Raw genomic sequence first — 19,523 nt, forward strand, 5'->3', positions numbered from 1 at the left:
GAGGCATCTGCCACACAAGTGAATATGCTGCTCTACCGCCTTCTGTTTTGTTTTAACAAAAGAAATAAGTACCAAGCTAACAAATTCATTAAAAAAAAAAAACTAGCAGAGAGCAATACATGTGGCTTGCGCATTTGTTGATGTGGGGAAAGAGTTCAAACTTAATCCGAAAATGAAATGGACAAAGCTGGAGAGTATTTTCATGTTCTAGATAGTTAGTGAGAGAAGAAAATGAAACGGGAAAATGAAATGGACGAAATGGGTATTATTTGGTTTATAAATTTGGTGGGTTTCATGGAGCGGGTCGTCTCTTATGTGCCCAGATTTAAAAAGAGGCAAGGATGGATGCCATGTGGCACCTCCGTCAAACTAAGGGCAGATTTGTTAGGATAGTTGGACGGTAGGGACTTTTATGGCCCAATAGTATAATGGGGGATAATTTTAAGCAATTTAACATAGTACAAGGATATATCAGACCCTTTTCCGTTTATTATTTGACTTAAGAAAATTATGATTTCAAAAATATTAAAACGAGAACCAATTTAATTATTTATTGTGGGTTTGCGGGGCCATCACAATCTTTAATGATTTTTGGGTCGTGACAATAGGCATTTGGAAAATATTCGTCGGAAGTTCTTAAAACTATATTTAAAGGTAAAGTAAAAGAAGGATATTTGGAGAAGTTTGAGGGGGGAAGTGAGAGTGGAAAAGTTCCTTAAAAAAAGAAAAAGAAATTTATAAGCATTTTACTCTATCTCCAAAAGTTCCAAGGAAAGAGAAAAGGGACCTGAAAATATCCAAACGATAGATTTTAATTAATAGCAATTCGTGACATTATCCGTTTTCTTCACATTTCCCCCTTGTAACCTCACCCAAATTCTCGTATTTCCGTCGTTGTTCACATTCCCGCCGGCGGCTGGAACACAATCGCCGGCAACCAACACACAATTTTCCCAGTAGTAATGAAGTCCATATCGCCCCTATTCTCAGTTTCCACTCCCAAGTCTCCAGTTCTCATCTTCACTCCTATTTCCCAAGGATTTTCATCTGCCAAATTTGCAGCCTCTCGACAGCGAAAGTCACCATCTTTAAAATCAGCTAAAACACTGTCTCCAACACTTACCGTGGACCCCATAACTACGCCCACATCTACTTCCACTTCCACCCCTCCCAAAAAGGTGTCTAATTCTTTTCTGCTCTCAATATTTGTTTATTCAATTACTTCGTATCTCATTCTTTTTCATTTGGTGCATATAGGTTCTTGTGCCAATTGGATTTGGCACTGAAGAAATGGAAGCTGTAATATTGGCTGATGTTCTGCGCCGGGCTGGTGCAGAGGTAACAATTGCGTCAGTAGAGCAGCAGTTGGAAGTTGAAGCATCAGGAGGAACTAGGCTAGTTGCCGATACTTTCATCTCTGCTTGTTCCACTCAAATATATGATCTTGTTGCATTGCCGGTTAGTATGACCTTTCCTTAGTACTGTGGCTTTCATTGATTATTTTTAATGAAATATCCGTAAAAGTTATTTGTTTGTTACAAGTTGTGAAGATTTATGGGAAAGACAGATGCTTTGAAGTACAAATGTCTCTCAAACATTTTTTGCTGGAGTAAACATCATACTGTTAAATTGAAACTTGAGTTAGTTAAGTCTTGTATTGTTACAGTTGTCTTATGAGATTGGAATTGGTTCAAGTGTGAAAGAAGTTACAGGGATACAAGGTGTTCTTTTGCTTCAATGATTAATAGGTTTCACACATTTTTGGTTGCAACACTTATGTCCTTGTACAGATTTTTCTTGCTTGAACATAGTCTCATAGTATTTTCGCTCTAATTTAACTTCTGGATTTGATAGTAGGCTTATAGGTATTCTTTCTGCTCCCTTCATAATGGTTTTATCTAATATGTGTATCAATGTCATAGGTGTAACTTTGGTAACTGATGTATAGACTTAATCTAGGGAGGAATGCCAGGTTCTGCTCGTTTAAGAGACTGTGAAGTTCTCAAGAAGATCACAAGCAGGCAAGCTGAGGAGAAGCGACTTTATGGTGCCATATGCGCTGCTCCAGCAGTCACTCTTTTGCCTTGGGGTCTTCTCAAGAGGAAACAGGTGCACTATTGATTATGTTTATTGAGTTCGCTTTCTGAACAGTATCTATGTTCCTAGTTCGTCTAATTGATATGCAGTTTCCTTCAAGTCCACTTGTCATCCTGCATTTATGGACAAAATTTCATCCTTCCGGGCGGTGAAAACTAGCACTCAAGTCTCTGGGGAGCTAACAACAAGCCGTGGTCCTGGTACTTCATTTGAGTTTGCCGTATGTTTAGTGGATCAGCTGTTTGGTGAGTCTGTTGCCAAAGATATTGGAGAACTATTGGTGAGTGGATGACATTACTGACATCTTAAAGTCTCTACTTAACTTCTAGTTCTACACTTCCTCTCCACACAAATTTGCCTTTTAAACTCAACGCTGATCTGATTGGTAAAAGTGGATCATTCATGGGTTGTTATTTAGTGATATCCCTCACTCTATCCAGTTCGTATTGGGTTGAAATACTGAAAACATATATTCGATGATGAATATTGCTAGTTAGGTTCTGAGGACATGTTTAACTATTATGTATGGCTTCCCCATTGCTTCCAGCATTGACTTGAGAGGTGGAAAATGGAGTTTATTTCTGTTTCCAGGATCAAATATGAAAAGGGTGTTAAGAGAAAGTTGTTCCTTGTGACATCTTGCAATTATGAAACACCTTTTGTGAACACTTCTTTTTTATTTTCCTTTGAATTGTTTGTATCTGACTTGCATTGTTTATCTGATTAGTTTGCTTGTTATCCTTAGATTGTGCTCATAGAACTTCCGTACATTTGTGCAGTTAATGAATCCCGCAGACGATGACCCAAAGAGACAAGAATTTAATGAAGTTGGATGGTCTCTAGATCACACCCCGCAAGTAAGCTTCCTTGTTTTTGCTTTGTATAGCTGGAATTTAAACTGCAATTACTAAGTTAAATTCAATAACAATGCAATCACCTTCCTATGAATTCTTTATCTTGTGGAATAATGTCAAGGGCACTGTTTAATGGTCTTATCTGTGAATGAGCATTTTCCTTATTCGGTGCTTATCCATTCATCATATCTGCCTTGAACTTGAGTGGAGCTTTATGCTTGAATAGTTAACTGAGCTATCTCACATTCTCACTATCAAGGTTTAAGATTCAAAATGCCATTTGAGTTACACTATTCTTCACAGCTTACTTCTCTTGCTCACATTTTTTTTTGACTTTGCAAAAGGGTTTGTTGAAAATGTTCTCAACCGTAGGAAATATACTCTTTTCACATGGAATTTGTGCTTGAGATATATATAAAAGTAACTCCATTATCTAGGAACAATTACAGGCCGATGCCTGTCTGACTCGTTGAGAAATTTTCACTTGTGTCCTAGGATTAATAATACTGTCGCGTAAAGAAACAATAAAGGCTTTGCCTTTTCTTGATTTTTTACATCTGGCAGGTTTTTCACTTTTCTGTTTAATAAGAATTTCTTTCCTGAAACATGTGGAATTCTCTGTCTTCACAATGTTGTAGGTTCTCATTCCAGTAGCTAACGGGTCTGAAGAAATTGAAGTTGTTACATTGATAGACATTCTAAGACGAGCAAAGGTGAATGTTGTGGTGGCTTCAGTGGAAAAATCAGCACAGGTCTTGGCATCAAGTGGAACAAAAATTGTTGCAGACAAGTTGATTGATGCTACTGCTGACTCCATATATGACTTGATTATCCTCCCGGTGAGGCTAAATCTTCTCATTTAATTTTAACCAGCATTTCCGCCAGTTTTCCCAAAGTTATAGGCGCACAAAGAAAAGCCCCTATACTGATGAAAATGTACCTATTAGCAGCTCGTAAATGAGAATGATTTTTTTAGGTCCTATCACTTGCTTTTAATTAGTTGGTTCTAATTCTTTAGGGAGGAACTGCTGGGGCTGAACGGCTGCACAAGTCAAAAGTTCTGAAGAAGTTGCTTAAGGAACAAGAATCAGCCGGAAGAATATTTGGTGCAATCTGCTCTTCACCTGTAGTCTTGCAGAGACAGGGGTTAATAAAGGTATGCTGTTAGCCATTCAAATGTCTAAATTTTGGGAGAATAAGTATAATTTAAACTTTCTTCCTTAAGCAGGACAAGAAAGCCACTGCACATCCTGCCATCATAAACAAGCTCAAAGATGGGGTGAATGATGCTCAAGTAGTTATTGATGGTAAACTCATCACAAGCCAGGGGCTTGCTACAGCAACACAGTTTGCATTGACTATTGTGAGCAAGCTTTTCGGGCATGCAAGGGCAAGGAGTGTAGCGGAAGGCCTTGTCTATCAGTACCCTAGGAGCTAGAAATATCAGTCCTGCAAACTTTAGAGTGCCCAAGTATGTTAAAGGGGCAGCTTAAAATGATGGACTACATACTTCACTGTCCAGTACAAGAAAACACAAGTTTTGGTCCCTGATGACTTGGTAGCAGACATAACAAGCTTAAGGGTGAAGTTTTCCTAAGTCTGTCAAAGGTATTCGATTTATTTCAATGCAGTAGCCAAGTCAGCGTTTATCTGCAATCATGACAAACTGGGTGGATATCTCAGAGCAAGATGGTTTATACATGCACTTTTATCCTTTTCCCTTTTCTTAAGAAGATATAGTCCTAACCTTACAATACAGAGTTCTACCAGATCTTACCTTGCATTAGGGCATCTACTATCACTCTGCCTGGCATGCATTGGAAAGAGGGAAGATAAAAGCAATGACAACAGTGATTGGCAAATTGCCCCTCACCTTATCTTAGTCTCATCTCTCAAGTTTCTTTTCTTCGCGTAGGATTGGCCTCCAGAATCATGTTTATTGGCATTTAGAGCATAAATAGAGAAAGAAAGAGTGCTGCTTATATGTTGTACCTGATCTTGGTTTATACTGGACAATAGATTCTTTTGTAGATTTGGAATTATATTCTGTGTAATCTCATAATCCAGGAGACTGCAAGAATACTGTTCATCTTTACTAATGAGCACTTTGGAAATGAGACAAGAGTTGATAGAATATATAGACAATTTTTTTGGTTTTGTCACACATTTACCTGAGGGCATCACAAGTACTTTGCGCCTCGGTCGTATCCCTTTACCAGTTGTGGCAAGACTTGAAAGAGTAAGAAAGCAGAAACAATCGGTTCATAAATTGCTTGTTATCTTTACAGAAAAACCTATGTCTAAATATGTTTACCTCTTACCTGTTTTTTGTGATAAATCTATCACCTAGCTATTGAACTGATGCATCCTACTTGCCTGTATAACTAATGTGTGAAAGAAATAAAAAGTACACAAAGAGGAAACTTCATACAAGCAGATTGTTTACATAATGTACATACATGGGCACGATCTCACTCCCCATACATAAAGTTACCAAACATGTGAAGAAGATAGATCTGAATCAGATCATAACTCAAAACTACATCCACCTATTTAACTAGTTCCTAAGCTTGAACTCAAGAATTTTTGCTTTAAACTTCTCATTCTTCTACCAAGGTCCTGTCAGTGTCCTTCTCAAGCATCCTAATTTGTAACCGCATGGCATATTCCTCTTTTCCAGTAGCTGCAATTGCACAGAAACGAATGGTTAACAGCCAAATCTAGGGATCAGACAGTATACAACTTGGTTTGACTAATAACATGTTCTAATCTCACTGAGTAGAAGCCGAATAAACTTGCAGATTTATAAATATTCACAGGTAATACAGTTTTCACAAGAATGCGTAATTACTCCATCCACTCAGGCAGTTGATGACTTAAATGTAGCTTGTCTCACCGAAGCTTTGCTCATTTTGTTGATTAGTAAGTCATGTACTACTACTAATCTTATTCATTTGCTTACAATGTGGCTAATTTATATTGTTTTGACTCACCCTTTTACCAACTAGTATTAGAATAGTCATTGACGAACAGAAAGTTCTGCTATTACTACAAGAATTTCGCACCTGATTTTTCTGCTTCTCCATAATTTCAGCCTGCACGAAAAATTCAAAAGTGAAAGTTACAATTAGAACACTTATCAGTGACATTGCAGTAACTCTGTGATTCCTGACCATTTGAAACATACCTGTTTCTTCCGCAACTCTTCATTAATTTCTTTTAGCTTTGCCACTTCAGCTTCCAACTCTAAAGTATAGGCCTGTCAAATCCCAAATAAAATTGCGATTAAGAAATCCATTCACAATATAAACATTTACAGTAACAAATTCTAGTTGTTAATCACAGGATACCAAAGTTTATAAACGTGTTATAGCAAACTACTCCCTGTTTCACTCTCAAATTCCTCACACCTGTAATAAAGATCCAAAAATCTAAAGCTGCAACTGAGTGCACATGCTCTTCCTAAAAGCCAGCCACACTTAATGTATTATTTGCTTGATCGGGTAATTTATTAATCCACGAGTACCTGTGCCTATCTTTTTCTAGGGTTGGTTATAAAGATTATCAGCTTGATAAAACATAAGAAAGCTTTTTTTTCTGTAAGTAGATAAAACATAAGGAAGCTGTTGTAAGGAGATATAGCAATGTTTGAAAAATATCAGACATTGTTAGGTATAAAGAAATTAGAGAAGATTCTCATCGGGAGTTCTTAAAATGTTAATGCTGCCAAAAGTTTCAGTTCTGTTATTTACAGTATAATGTTGCTGAGCATAATGAGCTCAACAATCAGAAGCACAAGAAAAAAAAATTGTAACTGATCAGATAAAGCTGAACATATGAGTTCACCTGCTTCCGGGCCCTTGATCTAGCTGCGGACTCTCTGTTCTTAATCATCCTCCTACGCCTTCTCTCCACAACTTTTTCCACAGAACTGCCTGATCTCCTACCTCTTCCACCTTCATTAAATGCATAAGGGGAAGGTGAAAGAGATGATGTATCTGTATTGCTCCTTGCAGCAAAGTCATTTCCAGGGGATCCTCCTTTTGCTGGTGAAACTCCATTATGAAATCCGGTCATCCCCCTAACTCCGCCTTGAGCCATATTTGTATTTACGGAAGGACCGGACATTCCAACTACAGGAGCCCTTGTCCGAGGGCTAGCCAGGTGTCCATTGTTTGATAATTGCATAGGCGATGCAAATGCCACCGTTGTTTGCTTGGGAAAAAGAGGCTGTTGGTGCTGAGGTTGTTGCTGTGAAGGTGTGGCACCAACCACATTCAACATGTTATTAGCTGCAATTTGATTGATCAACAGTCCATTGTTTTGAGTTGGTTGCTGAAATGCTATGTTCAAACCATTGTTGTTACTGTGTTGACTTGAACCATTGTCAAATGTAATACCATTTGAATTTGTACACTGCATATCCTCTCTAACCACCCCTGCTCTAACCAAAAACTCCTCCAATGTCATTTCTCCCAAGGTAGATTGCCTCTGCCCAAAGTTTGAATTCCCAGTGCTACTTCCATCTTTAGCACTAACTGTTTCTTTTTGAAAATCTCTCCATACTTCATCAACTGTTTTCTGACTAAGTGTTCGAGGTAATGTCAAAGAACCTTGTCTCTGCAAATTTCCTGCAGCTACACTCTCATCTACTCCACCAGTAGTAGATGCCGTAGCTTGAGTTTCTTCAGCTGTCCAAATACTTTTCAAGAGGTCCTCCATATTCATTGATCCAAAATCTTTTCCAAGTCCACTAAACGTAGTTTGAAGCTCATCAAAGGTCAGGGAATATATGGAAGATTGCCTAGCCAAAGGGAAATTACCATTACACATTGACTTCCCACCGTTATTCTCTGGCTGCGGCGAGTCAGCAAAATTCTTGAAGTTCAAGTAAGATCCCATGGTAAGAGAATCCAAAAGGTATTTGGATATCTGATAAAGAAGTTCAGTAGTAAGAATTAAATGGTAATTTCAAAGGCCTCTTTCACAGCCCAAAAGACAGCTATAACAACAACAACAACAATTACGCCTCAATCCCAAACAAGCTGGAATCAGTTATATGAATCATCACTGTTCGTATTGCTTCATTTCAGCCCAAAAGAGCAAGTATTAATTCCAGTACCACCTCCTCACCTAAAGAATGTCTAAACATAGATACTTTAAGATAATATTAACCAAAAATAACAAGACATGTTCTTCATATCCAGATTGAAGATGTCCCACTAGAGAAAGATGCAATCTTTACAATCTTACTTTAGTGTAACTTTGATTAACTGAAGAATTCATGATCAATCTGGTTTTACTCAAAAACCCATATTAGTATAGTTTTTTTGTTTTTTTGGGGGTCAAACATATTAGTATAGCTCATTTCAGTATAGAACATACTAATAGAGCTAGTAGCCTAGATCAGTTTGACTTAACTTAATCCAGAACATTCTTTGTATACAACATAGATCCAAGATTTAACAATCCCCAAAACCTCAGATCAAAATTTATTCAAGTATCAACTTTAACCTAAATCACAACCACCCAGTATCATCTATACTTAAACAAAATATAATAGTAGTTCATAAATAAAAGAAACAACATAGTATTAATCTTGTTCAAGCTCATTCCAAGCTACAAATATTTCAACTTTATTAATTTGGTAGACAAATGGTCAATCAAAAAAGAAAGATCGAGAAAAAAGATTGATAATTTCTTGAGTTGTTCTTAGAATACAGACAAAACAAAGTATGAAGTAGAAAGACAAATATACCCTTTTTGATGCAGAGAAGGGAGGGAGCAGAAGAGAGCTGAAGCGTGTCGTTTCCTTCTTCTTCGCTGATTAAGGGCTTGCTGGAGTCGACAAGTGTCTTCTTTCCTCTTTGATGTGTTTTTAAAGCGCAGCTCTTTCTGATTTTATTTTTTAAATTGTTTTCGTCTCTATTTTTTTATTTATTTCCAATTACGTGTTGCTCTAGAAGTGCAGAACGTGGACCAATGAGAGAGCTGTATCTTTTGATGTGACTGTAGCCAATAGGATAATACAACGTGGAAGATGTATTACCGTTGATTTATCCTTTTCCGACAAGGAAATAGATGGCGCTTGTTCATTTGTCTATTACTAAAGTTGAAAATTTAGAGCACGTGCGTCAACTTTACTAGTTTAAATTTTCTTTTTCGAATTTTACTAGTTTAGATAATTAAACTTTTGTAGTAAAAAGAGTTGATGCTTTTCAAATACAGTAATAGTTTCATATTAAGTGAACAGGTATTTCTTTTAATTTTATTAGAGTACGCGCGTTGCGCTTGCGCGTGTATCTCGTATATTTTATATATTTATTTTTTATTAAATAAGAATTAAAGAAAAAAATTGAGTTCCTACAACAATAATGAACATTAATCCTTATTTCTCAAATTAAATAAAGGAAGATCTCTATTCTACGAAAGTCCTCGTATACTTTATTATTTGGACTTTCTTTAGGGATACCTAGGATCTTATTATTATCATAATAAAGAGATTATACATGCTGATATGAATGTTCTTACTTTCCTTAGCTCAATAATGATAGGTAATATCAGTCAGCCACATATCTCTACTCTAATATTTGCTTGTTACATGCAATAACTACATGCTAAATGGATTTATTGATAGTAGAACAGTCTACGTAAATTCTATTAACATTTTCTTAAAAAAGAATCGCTTGAGTCTGCAACAAACATTAGCAATTTGAAAATAATCATGAGCTCTTGAGTATGCTTTCTATACAATTTGCTTTAAGTTTGTGTTCTTTTCTTCTACAATTGACTTGCAGCTCGAGTTTCTGGTATCTCAAAGTGGAAAACTTTTATTGTCACCTGGATTATTATTGTTCCAAAAAAATCATTTTTTTATAATTATAAATTCTTTTGAAAATAATTTTACTTGACTTACATAACTTATTTTGGTAGGGTAAATTCCTATTAGGAGTTTATATATAGTTCAAATAAAGGAAGGATATAATAGTCAAAATTTTAGTTAGTTTTAATGTCCTAAATATTAGAAAATACTAATCACATGATAATTTTATCCGATATAATATTTATTTTTAAATGATAAAAAAGTTGACCAATTTAGTTTTGAAGTTTCGTGCTTTTATAATAACATAGATTGAATAGAGAAGACAATTTTCTTTTTTATTTAAAAAGAGTAGAATTTGCGTATATATTTAGTAGTTTTTAGTATTAGTCTCACATGAATTTACCACATAATCAGAGAATTAAGGTAATTTATTGAAAATATTAAGTGTAAGTAAAATTGTTCTTCAAAAAATTTATTCATAAATGTTAAGAAAACTGCTATATAGAACAATTGCAAAAAAGATGTATTCAATTTTTGTACTAACGTCTCAAATAGTTGACTTTTTGAATGATTTAGTAAATATAAAATTGTAATTGGTTCAAAGCCCTTCGCTAAGGGCGAAGGTTTTTCTATGCTACATGCCATAGGTCTGACCGCCTACCTTTTGTTTTGACTTTTCTTTAGTCAGGAATGGCTTTTTCTTTAGCGGAAATGGTCGGAACCAAGCAACTAGTCCCCCGGGACTTGAAAAAGAGGTTTCAACTATCAATCGTTGCCCTATGTTGAGGAGATTTGGAAGCACTTGCTGAATACCCTCCTAGCCAGGGGATCCCCCTTGCCCTTGCAAGATGAGGCCGAGTAGGTGATGCACCATTATCCAGGGCATGGTCTCATTAGAAAAACTTAAATTTTAGGTACATATAATTTAAATAAGGAAAGATTTAATAATCAAATTTTAATGAATTTCTAGGTCCTTAATATAAAAAGATAATAATTAAATGACTATTTTGTCTAGTATATAAATCTATTTTTAAAGGATAAAAAGGCGATCATTATGCCTCATTTTCTAAACGTCGTTCTAGCTTATATAATAAAGTTAGTGAACTTGTTAGAGAGTGCGATGTTGATATAGGTATAATTCTTTTCTCCCCGGCAAATAAGCCTTATTAATTATTATCTAGGGTTATTTAATTTTCCTAACTCGGTGAAGATATGTAATATAATGACACATCATATTTAGGAGAAACTTCTATATAATAGTCATGACCATAAAAACAAAATTATATAAATTTTCATTCTCAAATAAGATAAAAAATAAGCAGGTGAAGTAGTAATGCAGAACTTCACAAACAACGCCAATACTTGTTCAAATTTTCACATATTTATATTTCTATTAATTCATAGTAATATTTTTATTTAAAAAAAAATCAAAATTACTTAATACTGAATTACTTAAACAGAATGAATTCACCCTAAAAAGAAATAGCAGTATTTTTTAAATTTACTGTTATTTGAAGGGAAAAAAAGTAGTTCATGCGATGACTGAAATGTTCAATATAACACATTTTCCTTTCCCAACCTGATCCATCATCTATACTAAGTATATTCAGTCCCCAAAATTGAAACATGAATTGTATTTTTTCTTTTTATCTAAGTCAACCTCACTTTGTGCTTGAGGGGCTTTTTAAGTGGGATAAAAGAACTTGAGATCGTCTATTTCTTCATTAAAAATTGAGATGAGTCGATATCCACAATATTATCATGAATCAAACAAGATAAATTCAATAATACAAAGTCTTAGGAATTTTAATGGGTTAAATATGTCCTTACAGTATGCGTATGAGATCAGATATGCCAGATTGTTTAAAATAAAAACATATTTAAAGCAAATATTAAACGATGAAGATATAATTTGTGCCAAAGTATTAATGATAGATAAATCCGATAATTTTGCATATTTCTATTGGGCTTTTAAGCTTGGTGTAGCTTAAAGAGGGTGAATGGGAAATGGAAGGAAAATAAAATATTTGAATTTTCCTCCTTGGCAAAGGGGCATTGTCCCATATTGGAGGAATAAAAAACTTTTGATGGGTATATATACAATTGCTCTTCTTCTAGCTCTTAAAGAGTTAAGAAGAAGGCAAGCATCGCGCCGTCCTCGCCGTCGCTCGCTCGACTCGGCTTCGGTCAAAGATTGATTGATTAACCTTTTTGGACAAAATTCCTTTCAATTAATTAATTAATTAATTTAATTATTTCACGAAAATTCAATCGAATTATTTTAAATCCGTTTTCTGTTTTTTCGCAATATTTCTTCCCACCTGTTCCAACAACTATGACTGTTTCTGAAAGGTTGCATACCTTTTTGAATTTTCCTCCTTGGCGAAGGGACATTGTCCCATATTGGAGGAAGAAAAGATTTTTGATGGGTATATATACAATTTCTCTTCTTCTAGCTCTTAAAGAGTTAAGAAGAAGGCAAGCCTCGCAGCGTCGTTGTCGTCGCTCGCTCGGCTCGGTTTCGGCTTCGAATTCGGTCAAAGATTGATTGATAAATCTCTTTGGAAAAAATTCCTTTTAATTATTTAATTAATTAACGAAAATTCAATCGGATTATTTTAAATCCGTTTTCTATTTTCCCGCAATATTTCTTCCCACCTGTCCCAACAGCTATGACTGTTTCTGAAAGGTTTGCAGGTTGCAAACCTTTTTGAGTTTTCCTCCTTGGCAAAGGGACATTGTCCCATATTGGAGGAAGAAAAGACTTTTGATGGGTGTATATATATATATATATATATATTATCCTACTTCTAGCTCTTAAAGATTAAGAAGAAGGCAAGTTTCGCGCCGTCGTCGTTGACTCGCTCGGTTCCGCTTCGGCTTCGGCTTCGGTCAAAGATTGATTGATTAATCTTTTTGGACAAAATTCCTTTCAATTATTTAACCTAATTAATTAACGAAAATTGAATCGGATTATTTTAAATCCGTTTTCTATTTTCCCGCAATATTTCTTCCCACCTATTCCAACAGCTATGGCTGTTTCTGAAAGGTTGCAAACCTTTTTGAGTTTCCCTCCTTGTCAAAGGGACATTGTCCCATATTGGAGGAAGAAAAGACTTTTGATGGGTATATATACAAATACTCTACTTCTAGCTCTTAAAGAGTTAAGAAGACGGCAAGTCTTGCGCCGTCGTCATTGTCGCTCGCTCGGGTCGGCTTCGACTTTGGATTCGGATTCGGTCAAAGATCGATTGATTGATTAATATTTTTGGACAAAATTTCTTTTAATTATTAAAATTAATTAATTTAATTAGTTATAGAAAATTCAATCGGATTATTATAAATTCATTTTCTGTTTTCCCGCAATATTTCTTCCCACCTGTTCCAACAACTATGGCTGTTTCTGAAAGGTTGCAAACCTTTTCCGAAACAGTGCCAAATGGTCTATAAATATTCCTTGAGTCCCAGAATCTTTACTTACTAAATTTTTTGATTATCTTCTTCTTCTTCTTCTGTACAATATTTTTCAGTGTGTTTTACGACCATTGAGTGGTTCGAAGTTCGTCGGAGTTTTTGGTACCAATACACTGGTGAGTTAAATCGTTCTATCTTGGGAGGATATATTCCAACACCTATGGTACTAGAGGGAAATAATTTCCTTAAGGACACACTATGCATTCAATGGGCTTGGTTTATTCCTACACTATTTTTCCAGAATTTATTTCGTTAAAATGGTTTTACTAACTTTCTGTTTCTATTTCTATTTTAGAAAGTTTAATGGTTTTATTGTTTAATACAACAATACAGATAGAGCAAAAATCTTAAGGAAATTACATTTTATATTCTGTATTTTGTTTGTCGAGATTAAAACCTGTGTGGTTTTCTACTCATTCTGAATTTTACTATTCTGATTCGAAGATATAAAAACTTCATCAAGTATTGAAATTCAGAAAACGATTTGAAGAACATAAAAGCTTAATAGTTTTCTGTGAAACAATATATAAAAACTTTGGTTTTTATTTATCATACGCACTGTTTATTGTTAATTACAATATTGTTTACTGTTCTGGTTTTGCCATTAATTGAACTCTTCTGTTGACAGTGAGAAATGACAATTGATAACGAAAATCCTTCTGCGACTGTTGCGGCTGCAACGATAGCCTCGTCAAGCCGAACTCTTATTCCACCGGCTGAGAAATCAGGGAAATTTTTTGGAGCCAACTTCAAAGGATGGCAGCAAATGGTGTTCTTCTGGCTTACCACACTTGGTATGCAGAAATTCACTAGTAAAGAACCTCCAATGCCTGCTCGGACATGCCGGACAACGAGAAATTCATGATTGTTGAGGCATGGAAACATGCAGATTTTCTTTGCAAAGTCTATATCTTAAGCGCTTTAGAGGATGACCTGTACAATGTGTACATCACGATGAATGCTTTGAAAGAATTATGGGACGCACTTGAGAAGAAGTACAAGACTGAAGATGCATGCTTGAAGAAGTTCGTGGTTTCCAAGTTTCTAGACTATAAAATGATAGACAACAAAATTGCTGGAACCCAAGTTCAGGAGCTTCAACTTATTTTTCACGACCTTATTGCTGAAGGTACGATCGTGAATGAAGCATTTAAAGCGGCTGCAATGATTGAAAAATTGCCTCCTTTGCGGAGAGATTTCAAGAACTATCTTAAATACAAGTGCAAAGAAATGAAGTTGGAAGATCTTGTGATTCGTCTCAAGATTGAGGAAGACAACAAAATAGCCAAGAAGAAGTCTCGTGGAAATTCAACGATCATGGGAGCTAATATCATTTAGGAGACTGCTCCAAAAAGTAAGAAGAGAGAGAGGTCTTCTGGACAGACTAAGGAGCAGAACAAAAAGAAATTCAAGGGCAATTGCTATAATTGTGGAAAAGTTGGTCACAAAGCCCCTGATTGTCGTCTCCCGAAAAAGGATAAGAAGAAGGGGCATGCCAACATAGTGGAGACGAATGATGACATTGATGATCTGTGTGCAATGCTTTTGGAATGCAACCTAGTTGGAAATCCGAAGGAGTGGTGGATTGACTCTGGAGGCACTCGACATATTTGTGCTGTCAATGAAGCATTTGCGGCTTACTCTACTGCTGGTCCCGAAGAAGAGCTTTCCATGGGAAATAATGCAACAGCCAAGATTGAAGGTTATGGGAAGATTTTCCAGAAGATGACTTCCGGCAAGGTGTTAGCTCAACAACGTTCTTCATGTTCCTACTATTAGGAAGAAGTTAGTTTCTACTTCTTTACTTGTGAAGAATGGATTCAAATGTGTATTTGTTTCTGATAAAGTTGTTGTAAGCAAGAATGAAATGTATGTTGGAAAGGGCTACCTCACAGATAGTCTTTTCAAACTCAATGTAATGGTTGTTGACAGTATTAATAAAATTTCAGCTTCTTCTTATTTATTGGAGTCAAATGATTTATGGCATATTCGTTTAGGACATGTCAATTATAAAATCTTGCGGAAGTTAATTAATTTAGAAGTGTTGTCTAAAGTCGAGTGTAATAAATTATAATGTCAAATATGTGTCGAATCTAAGTTTATAAAACATCCTTATAAGTCTATTGAAAGGAATTCAAATCCTTTAAACTTAATTCATACTAACATTTGTGATATGAAGTCGACACCATCTCGAGGTGGAAAAAAGTATTTTATTACTTTTATTGACGATTGAACTCGATATTGTTATATTTATTTTCTTAATAGTAAGGATGAAGCAAGTGAAGCATTTAAGCAATACAAGAATGAAGTGGAGAATCAATTGAATATAAAGATCAAAATGATTAGACGTAATAGGGGTAGAGAATATGAATCTCCGTTTGCAAAAATATGTTCTGAATATGGAATTATCCATCAAACTACTGCACCTTACACACCTCAATCCAATGAAATTGCTGAAAGGAAAAATCGGACATTAAAGGAAATGATGAATTCTTTAATAATAAGTTCCGGATTACCGCAGAGTTTGTGAGGAGGGGAGGGGGGGGGGGAGCTATCCTTACAGCTAACCGAATACTCAACAGTGTACCCCACAGCAAAACGCAATCTATTCCATATGTAAAATGGAAAGGAAGAAAACATAACTTGAAATATTTCAAAGTGTGGGGATGTCTAGCAAAGGTACAAATTTTTTTACCTAAAAGGGTTAAAATCGGACAAAAAACTGTAGATTGTGTATTCATTGGATATGCTACAAACAGTAAAGCATGTCGTTTTTGTTTCATAAATTCGATAATCCCGAAATTCATGTTAATACGGTAATGGAATCAGATAATGCTGAATTCTTTGAAAGCATCTATCCATATAAAACTGAATAGGAATCGTTAAGTGAAAGACCTAAACGACCTCGGGAAGAACCAAAGGAAAATACTCCAAGTGTAGAATATCCAAGGCGTAGCAAAAGTCAAAGAACATCTACTTCCTTTGGACCAGATTTTGTGACATTCTTACTTGAAAATGAGACTCAAACTTTTAAAGCAGCTATGTCATCTTCTGATTCAGCGTTTTGGAAAGAGGCAGTCAATAGTGAGATTCAATCAATTTTGGATAACCATACATGGGAATCGGTTGATCTCCCTCCAGGAAATAAGCCTTTAGGTTCGAAATGGATCTTTAAATGGAAAACGAAAGCTGATGGCACTATTGACAAATATAAGGCAAGACTTGTTGTCAAAAGTTATAGACAAAAGGAATGCCTTGATTACTTTGACACTTACTCGCCAGTAACGAGGATAATATCTATTAGGGTGTTAGTGGCACTAGCGGCCGTGTATGGTCTTGAAATCCATCAAATGGATGTTAAAACAACTTTCTTAAATGGAAAATTGGAGGAAGAGATTTACATGAAACAACCTGAGGGTTTTGAGGCTCCTAGTAAAGAAAAGAAAGTGTGCAAACTTGTTAAGTCGCTTTATGGACTTAAACAAGCACCCAAACAATGGCATGCCAAATTTGACCAAACAATGTTGGCAAGTGGGTTTAAAATCAACAAGTGTGACAAATGTGTTTACATTAAAAATACTCCAGGTCATGAATTCATTGTTTGTTTATATGTTGATGACATGTTGATAATGAGCAAAAGTTTGGCAGATATAAATGCTACTAAGCGCATGTTGGCTAGCAAATTCAACATGAAAGACTTAGAAGCTGCTGACGTGATCTTAGGAATCAAAATTCATAAGACTCCACAAGGTCTAGCATTATCACAGTCTCACTACATTGAAAAAGTACTTGACAATTTCAAGTATTTTGATTTCAAGATTGCCAAGACTCCAATTGACGTGAGTTATGCACTTCAAAAGAATGAAGGTGAAAGTGACTCACAACTGGACTATGCAAGAATATTGGGAAGTTTGATGTATATCATGAATTGTAGGCGACCAAATATAGCATGTGCTATTAACAAACTGAGTCGGTTTACAAGTAATCCCAATCAAATACATTGGATGACAATGAAATGAGTTTTGGAGTATCTGAAACATACCCAAAATTATGCTTTGCATTATAACAAATATCTCTCCGTGATTGAGGGATATAGTGATGCAAATTGGATCACCGAATTATCTGAAGTTAAATCCACGAGTGGATATGTTTTCACAATTGGGGGTGGAGCAGTGTCTTGGAAATCATCCAAACAAACGTGCATCGCCCTGTAACGACCCGACCGGTTATTTTGAGCTTTTGCACTTTGATCGCCAGTTCTCGGGCATGACTTTCACCGTGTAATTTATTATGACTTATGTAAATCGTTGGTTTTGGTTTTCAGAGGAATCAGAATGAATTTGGAAGAAAACAGTTCTCAGTTGAACTTGAAATTTGAAAGGTTTGACCAAGATTTGACTTGTTTGTATATGATCTCGGATCGGAATTTTTATGATTTGCTTAGCTCCGTCAGGTGATTTGGGACTTAGGAGCGTGATTGGAATGCATTTTGGAAGTCCGTGGAAAGTTTAGGCTTAAATTGGCGAAATTGAGATTTTGGCATTTTTCGGTCGATAGGTGAGATTTTGATATAGAGGTCGGAATAAAATTCCGGAAGTTGCAATAGTTTCGTCATGTCATTTCGGATGTGTGTGCAAAATTTCACGTCATTCGGACGTGGTTTGGTTGGGTTTTGGATCAAAAGCGTAATCTAGAAGATTTTGGGATTCTTAGGCTTGAATCCGATGCAAATTTGATGTTTTGATGTTGTTTTGAGCGTTTCGAAGGTCGGAACAAGTTTGAATGAGGTTTTAGGATGTGTTGGTGCTTTTGGTTGAGGTCCCGGGGGCCTCGAGTAAGTTTCGGGTGGTCAATCGGACCATTTTCTATGTCGAGAAGTTACAGAAATTTCAACAGCTGTTGCAGATGATTTTAGCCTTCACGATCGCATGAGGTCCATCGCGATCGAGTAGAAGGAATTTGGGTTGGCCTGAGTTTGGCCTTCGCATTCGCGTTTGAGGTCTCGCGTTCGCGGAGGGCCTTGACCTTGTGCTTCGCGTTCGCATGCAGTGGTTCGCGTTCGCGTATAAGTCTTTGGGGGTCCAGTGGATTTGTTCTTCGCGTTCCATACTAGGTATCGCGTTCCCATAGTGCATTTTGGGAGCCTTGGAATATTTTCTCTTCGCGATCGCGAGGCTTGGGCCGTGATCGCAATGAAGGAATTGCAGAGCTGGGCAGAAAGTTATAAGTTATTTCATTCGCGATTTTGAGTCATTTTTCCTCCATAGTCAATCATTTTGAGAGCTTTTTGAGGGAGATTCAAGAGGGATTCAAGGAGAATCGATTGGAGGTAAGATTTTTGAACCTAAAACGTGATTCTATTGTGAAATCAACCTAGAAAATCATGGAGCTTAAGCTAAAAATGGAAGAACTAGGGCTTGGGATTTTGAACTTTTGAATTGGGATTTGAGGGACCATTTGAGGTCGGATTTAGGAACTTTTGGTATGTATGAACTCGTGAGGGGATAAGGAATCCGTTGATGTAAAAATTTCTGAGTTTCGAGAAGTGGGCCCGGGGCTCGGGTTTTGGTAATTTTGGGATTTGTGCCCGTTATTGATTGTTTTCACTTGGGCTTTGTTCCCTTAGCATATTGTGATGTATTCGTTCTGATTTTGGATAGAGTCGACGTGCGTGGAGGCCGATTTGAGGGGAAAAGGCATCGCGAGCTAGAGATTTCGCCGGTTCGAGGTAAGTAATGATTGTAAATACTGTCCTGAGGGTTTGAAACCCCGGATTTCACATCGCTGTGTTACTTTGAGGTGACTTACACGCTAGATGACGAGCGTGGGGTAGAGCACGGCTGGGGATTGTGACCTAGTCCATCCCGAACGATGATTTTAATGTGTATTTGATAGTTAATTGTTTGATGTTATTATATTTTTGGGTTGTATGCCATGTATGGGGCCTTGTGCCGACTTGTTGAGACCCTTAGGGGCATTTTTGCTATCTTTCCTCACTCTATTTGTTTGAAAGCATATCCTCAGTCATGTTTTACCTGGTTATTACTCAAATCCGTCTTTATCACTATATTCTTAAAAGAAAAAATGTTATGGGCTGAGTTCCCTGTTTTACTGAGATAGACCGAGGGTCTGAATGTGATATTGATGACTGAGATAGACTGAGAGTCTGATGGTGAGGTTAATGACTGAGAGAGACCGAGGGCCAAGTTGTGAGGATTATATATCTATGTATCGGGCTGCACTCCGCAACAATATATATATATATGTATACGGAT

At 36.3% G+C, this 19,523-nt stretch overlaps 2 protein-coding genes across 3 annotated transcripts; one reads left to right on the plus strand and one right to left on the minus strand.

Moving 5' to 3' along the window:
* On the plus strand, positions 708-5,068 carry LOC109235651 (protein DJ-1 homolog C). 2 transcript variants are annotated; one of them, XM_019401837.1, is made up of 8 exons: positions 708-1,178; positions 1,258-1,458; positions 1,960-2,109; positions 2,198-2,377; positions 2,877-2,954; positions 3,590-3,790; positions 3,970-4,107; positions 4,180-5,068. In XM_019401837.1, exons 1-8 carry the CDS (start codon positions 963-965, stop codon positions 4,387-4,389), a joined length of 1,374 nt encoding a protein of 457 aa, XP_019257382.1. In that variant the 5' UTR covers positions 708-962; the 3' UTR covers positions 4,390-5,068. The 2 variants fall into 2 exon arrangements, with proteins under 2 accessions (XP_019257382.1, XP_019257383.1); XM_019401838.1 differs by lacking the exon at positions 708-1,178 and having other exon boundaries at positions 1,372-1,458; positions 1,923-2,109.
* Positions 5,344-8,826, minus strand: LOC109235652 (ABSCISIC ACID-INSENSITIVE 5-like protein 7). Its single transcript, XM_019401839.1, has 5 exons — positions 8,710-8,826; positions 6,798-7,883; positions 6,139-6,210; positions 6,017-6,046; positions 5,344-5,634 (listed from the first exon to the last, which is right to left on the minus strand). The coding sequence occupies exons 2-5, from the start codon at positions 7,851-7,853 to the stop codon at positions 5,560-5,562; spliced, it is 1,233 nt and encodes a 410-aa protein (XP_019257384.1). The 5' UTR covers positions 7,854-7,883; positions 8,710-8,826; the 3' UTR covers positions 5,344-5,559.

The sequence above is a fragment of the Nicotiana attenuata genome, chromosome 12 (assembly GCF_001879085.1).
Source record: "Nicotiana attenuata strain UT chromosome 12, NIATTr2, whole genome shotgun sequence".
Lineage (NCBI taxonomy): Eukaryota > Viridiplantae > Streptophyta > Magnoliopsida > Solanales > Solanaceae > Nicotiana > Nicotiana attenuata.

Bases quoted from the DNA above. Each gene is read 5' to 3' on its own strand.
- LOC109235651 (XM_019401837.1), top strand. From the start codon at position 963: ATGAAGTCCATATCGCCCCTATTCTCAGTTTCCACTCCCAAGTCTCCA. The intron at 2,378-2,876 runs GTGAGTGGATGA...ACATTTGTGCAG, and splicing joins AAGATATTGGAGAACTATTG to TTAATGAATCCCGCAGACGA. The intron at 3,791-3,969 runs GTGAGGCTAAAT...CTAATTCTTTAG, and splicing joins ATGACTTGATTATCCTCCCG to GGAGGAACTGCTGGGGCTGA.
- LOC109235652 (XM_019401839.1), bottom strand. From the start codon at position 7,853: ATGGGATCTTACTTGAACTTCAAGAATTTTGCTGACTCGCCGCAGCCA. The intron at 6,047-6,138 runs GTATGTTTCAAA...TTTTTCGTGCAG, and splicing joins AAGAGTTGCGGAAGAAACAG to GCTGAAATTATGGAGAAGCA. The intron at 5,635-6,016 runs GTGCGAAATTCT...GTGCAATTGCAG, and splicing joins TGGAGAAGCAGAAAAATCAG to CTACTGGAAAAGAGGAATAT.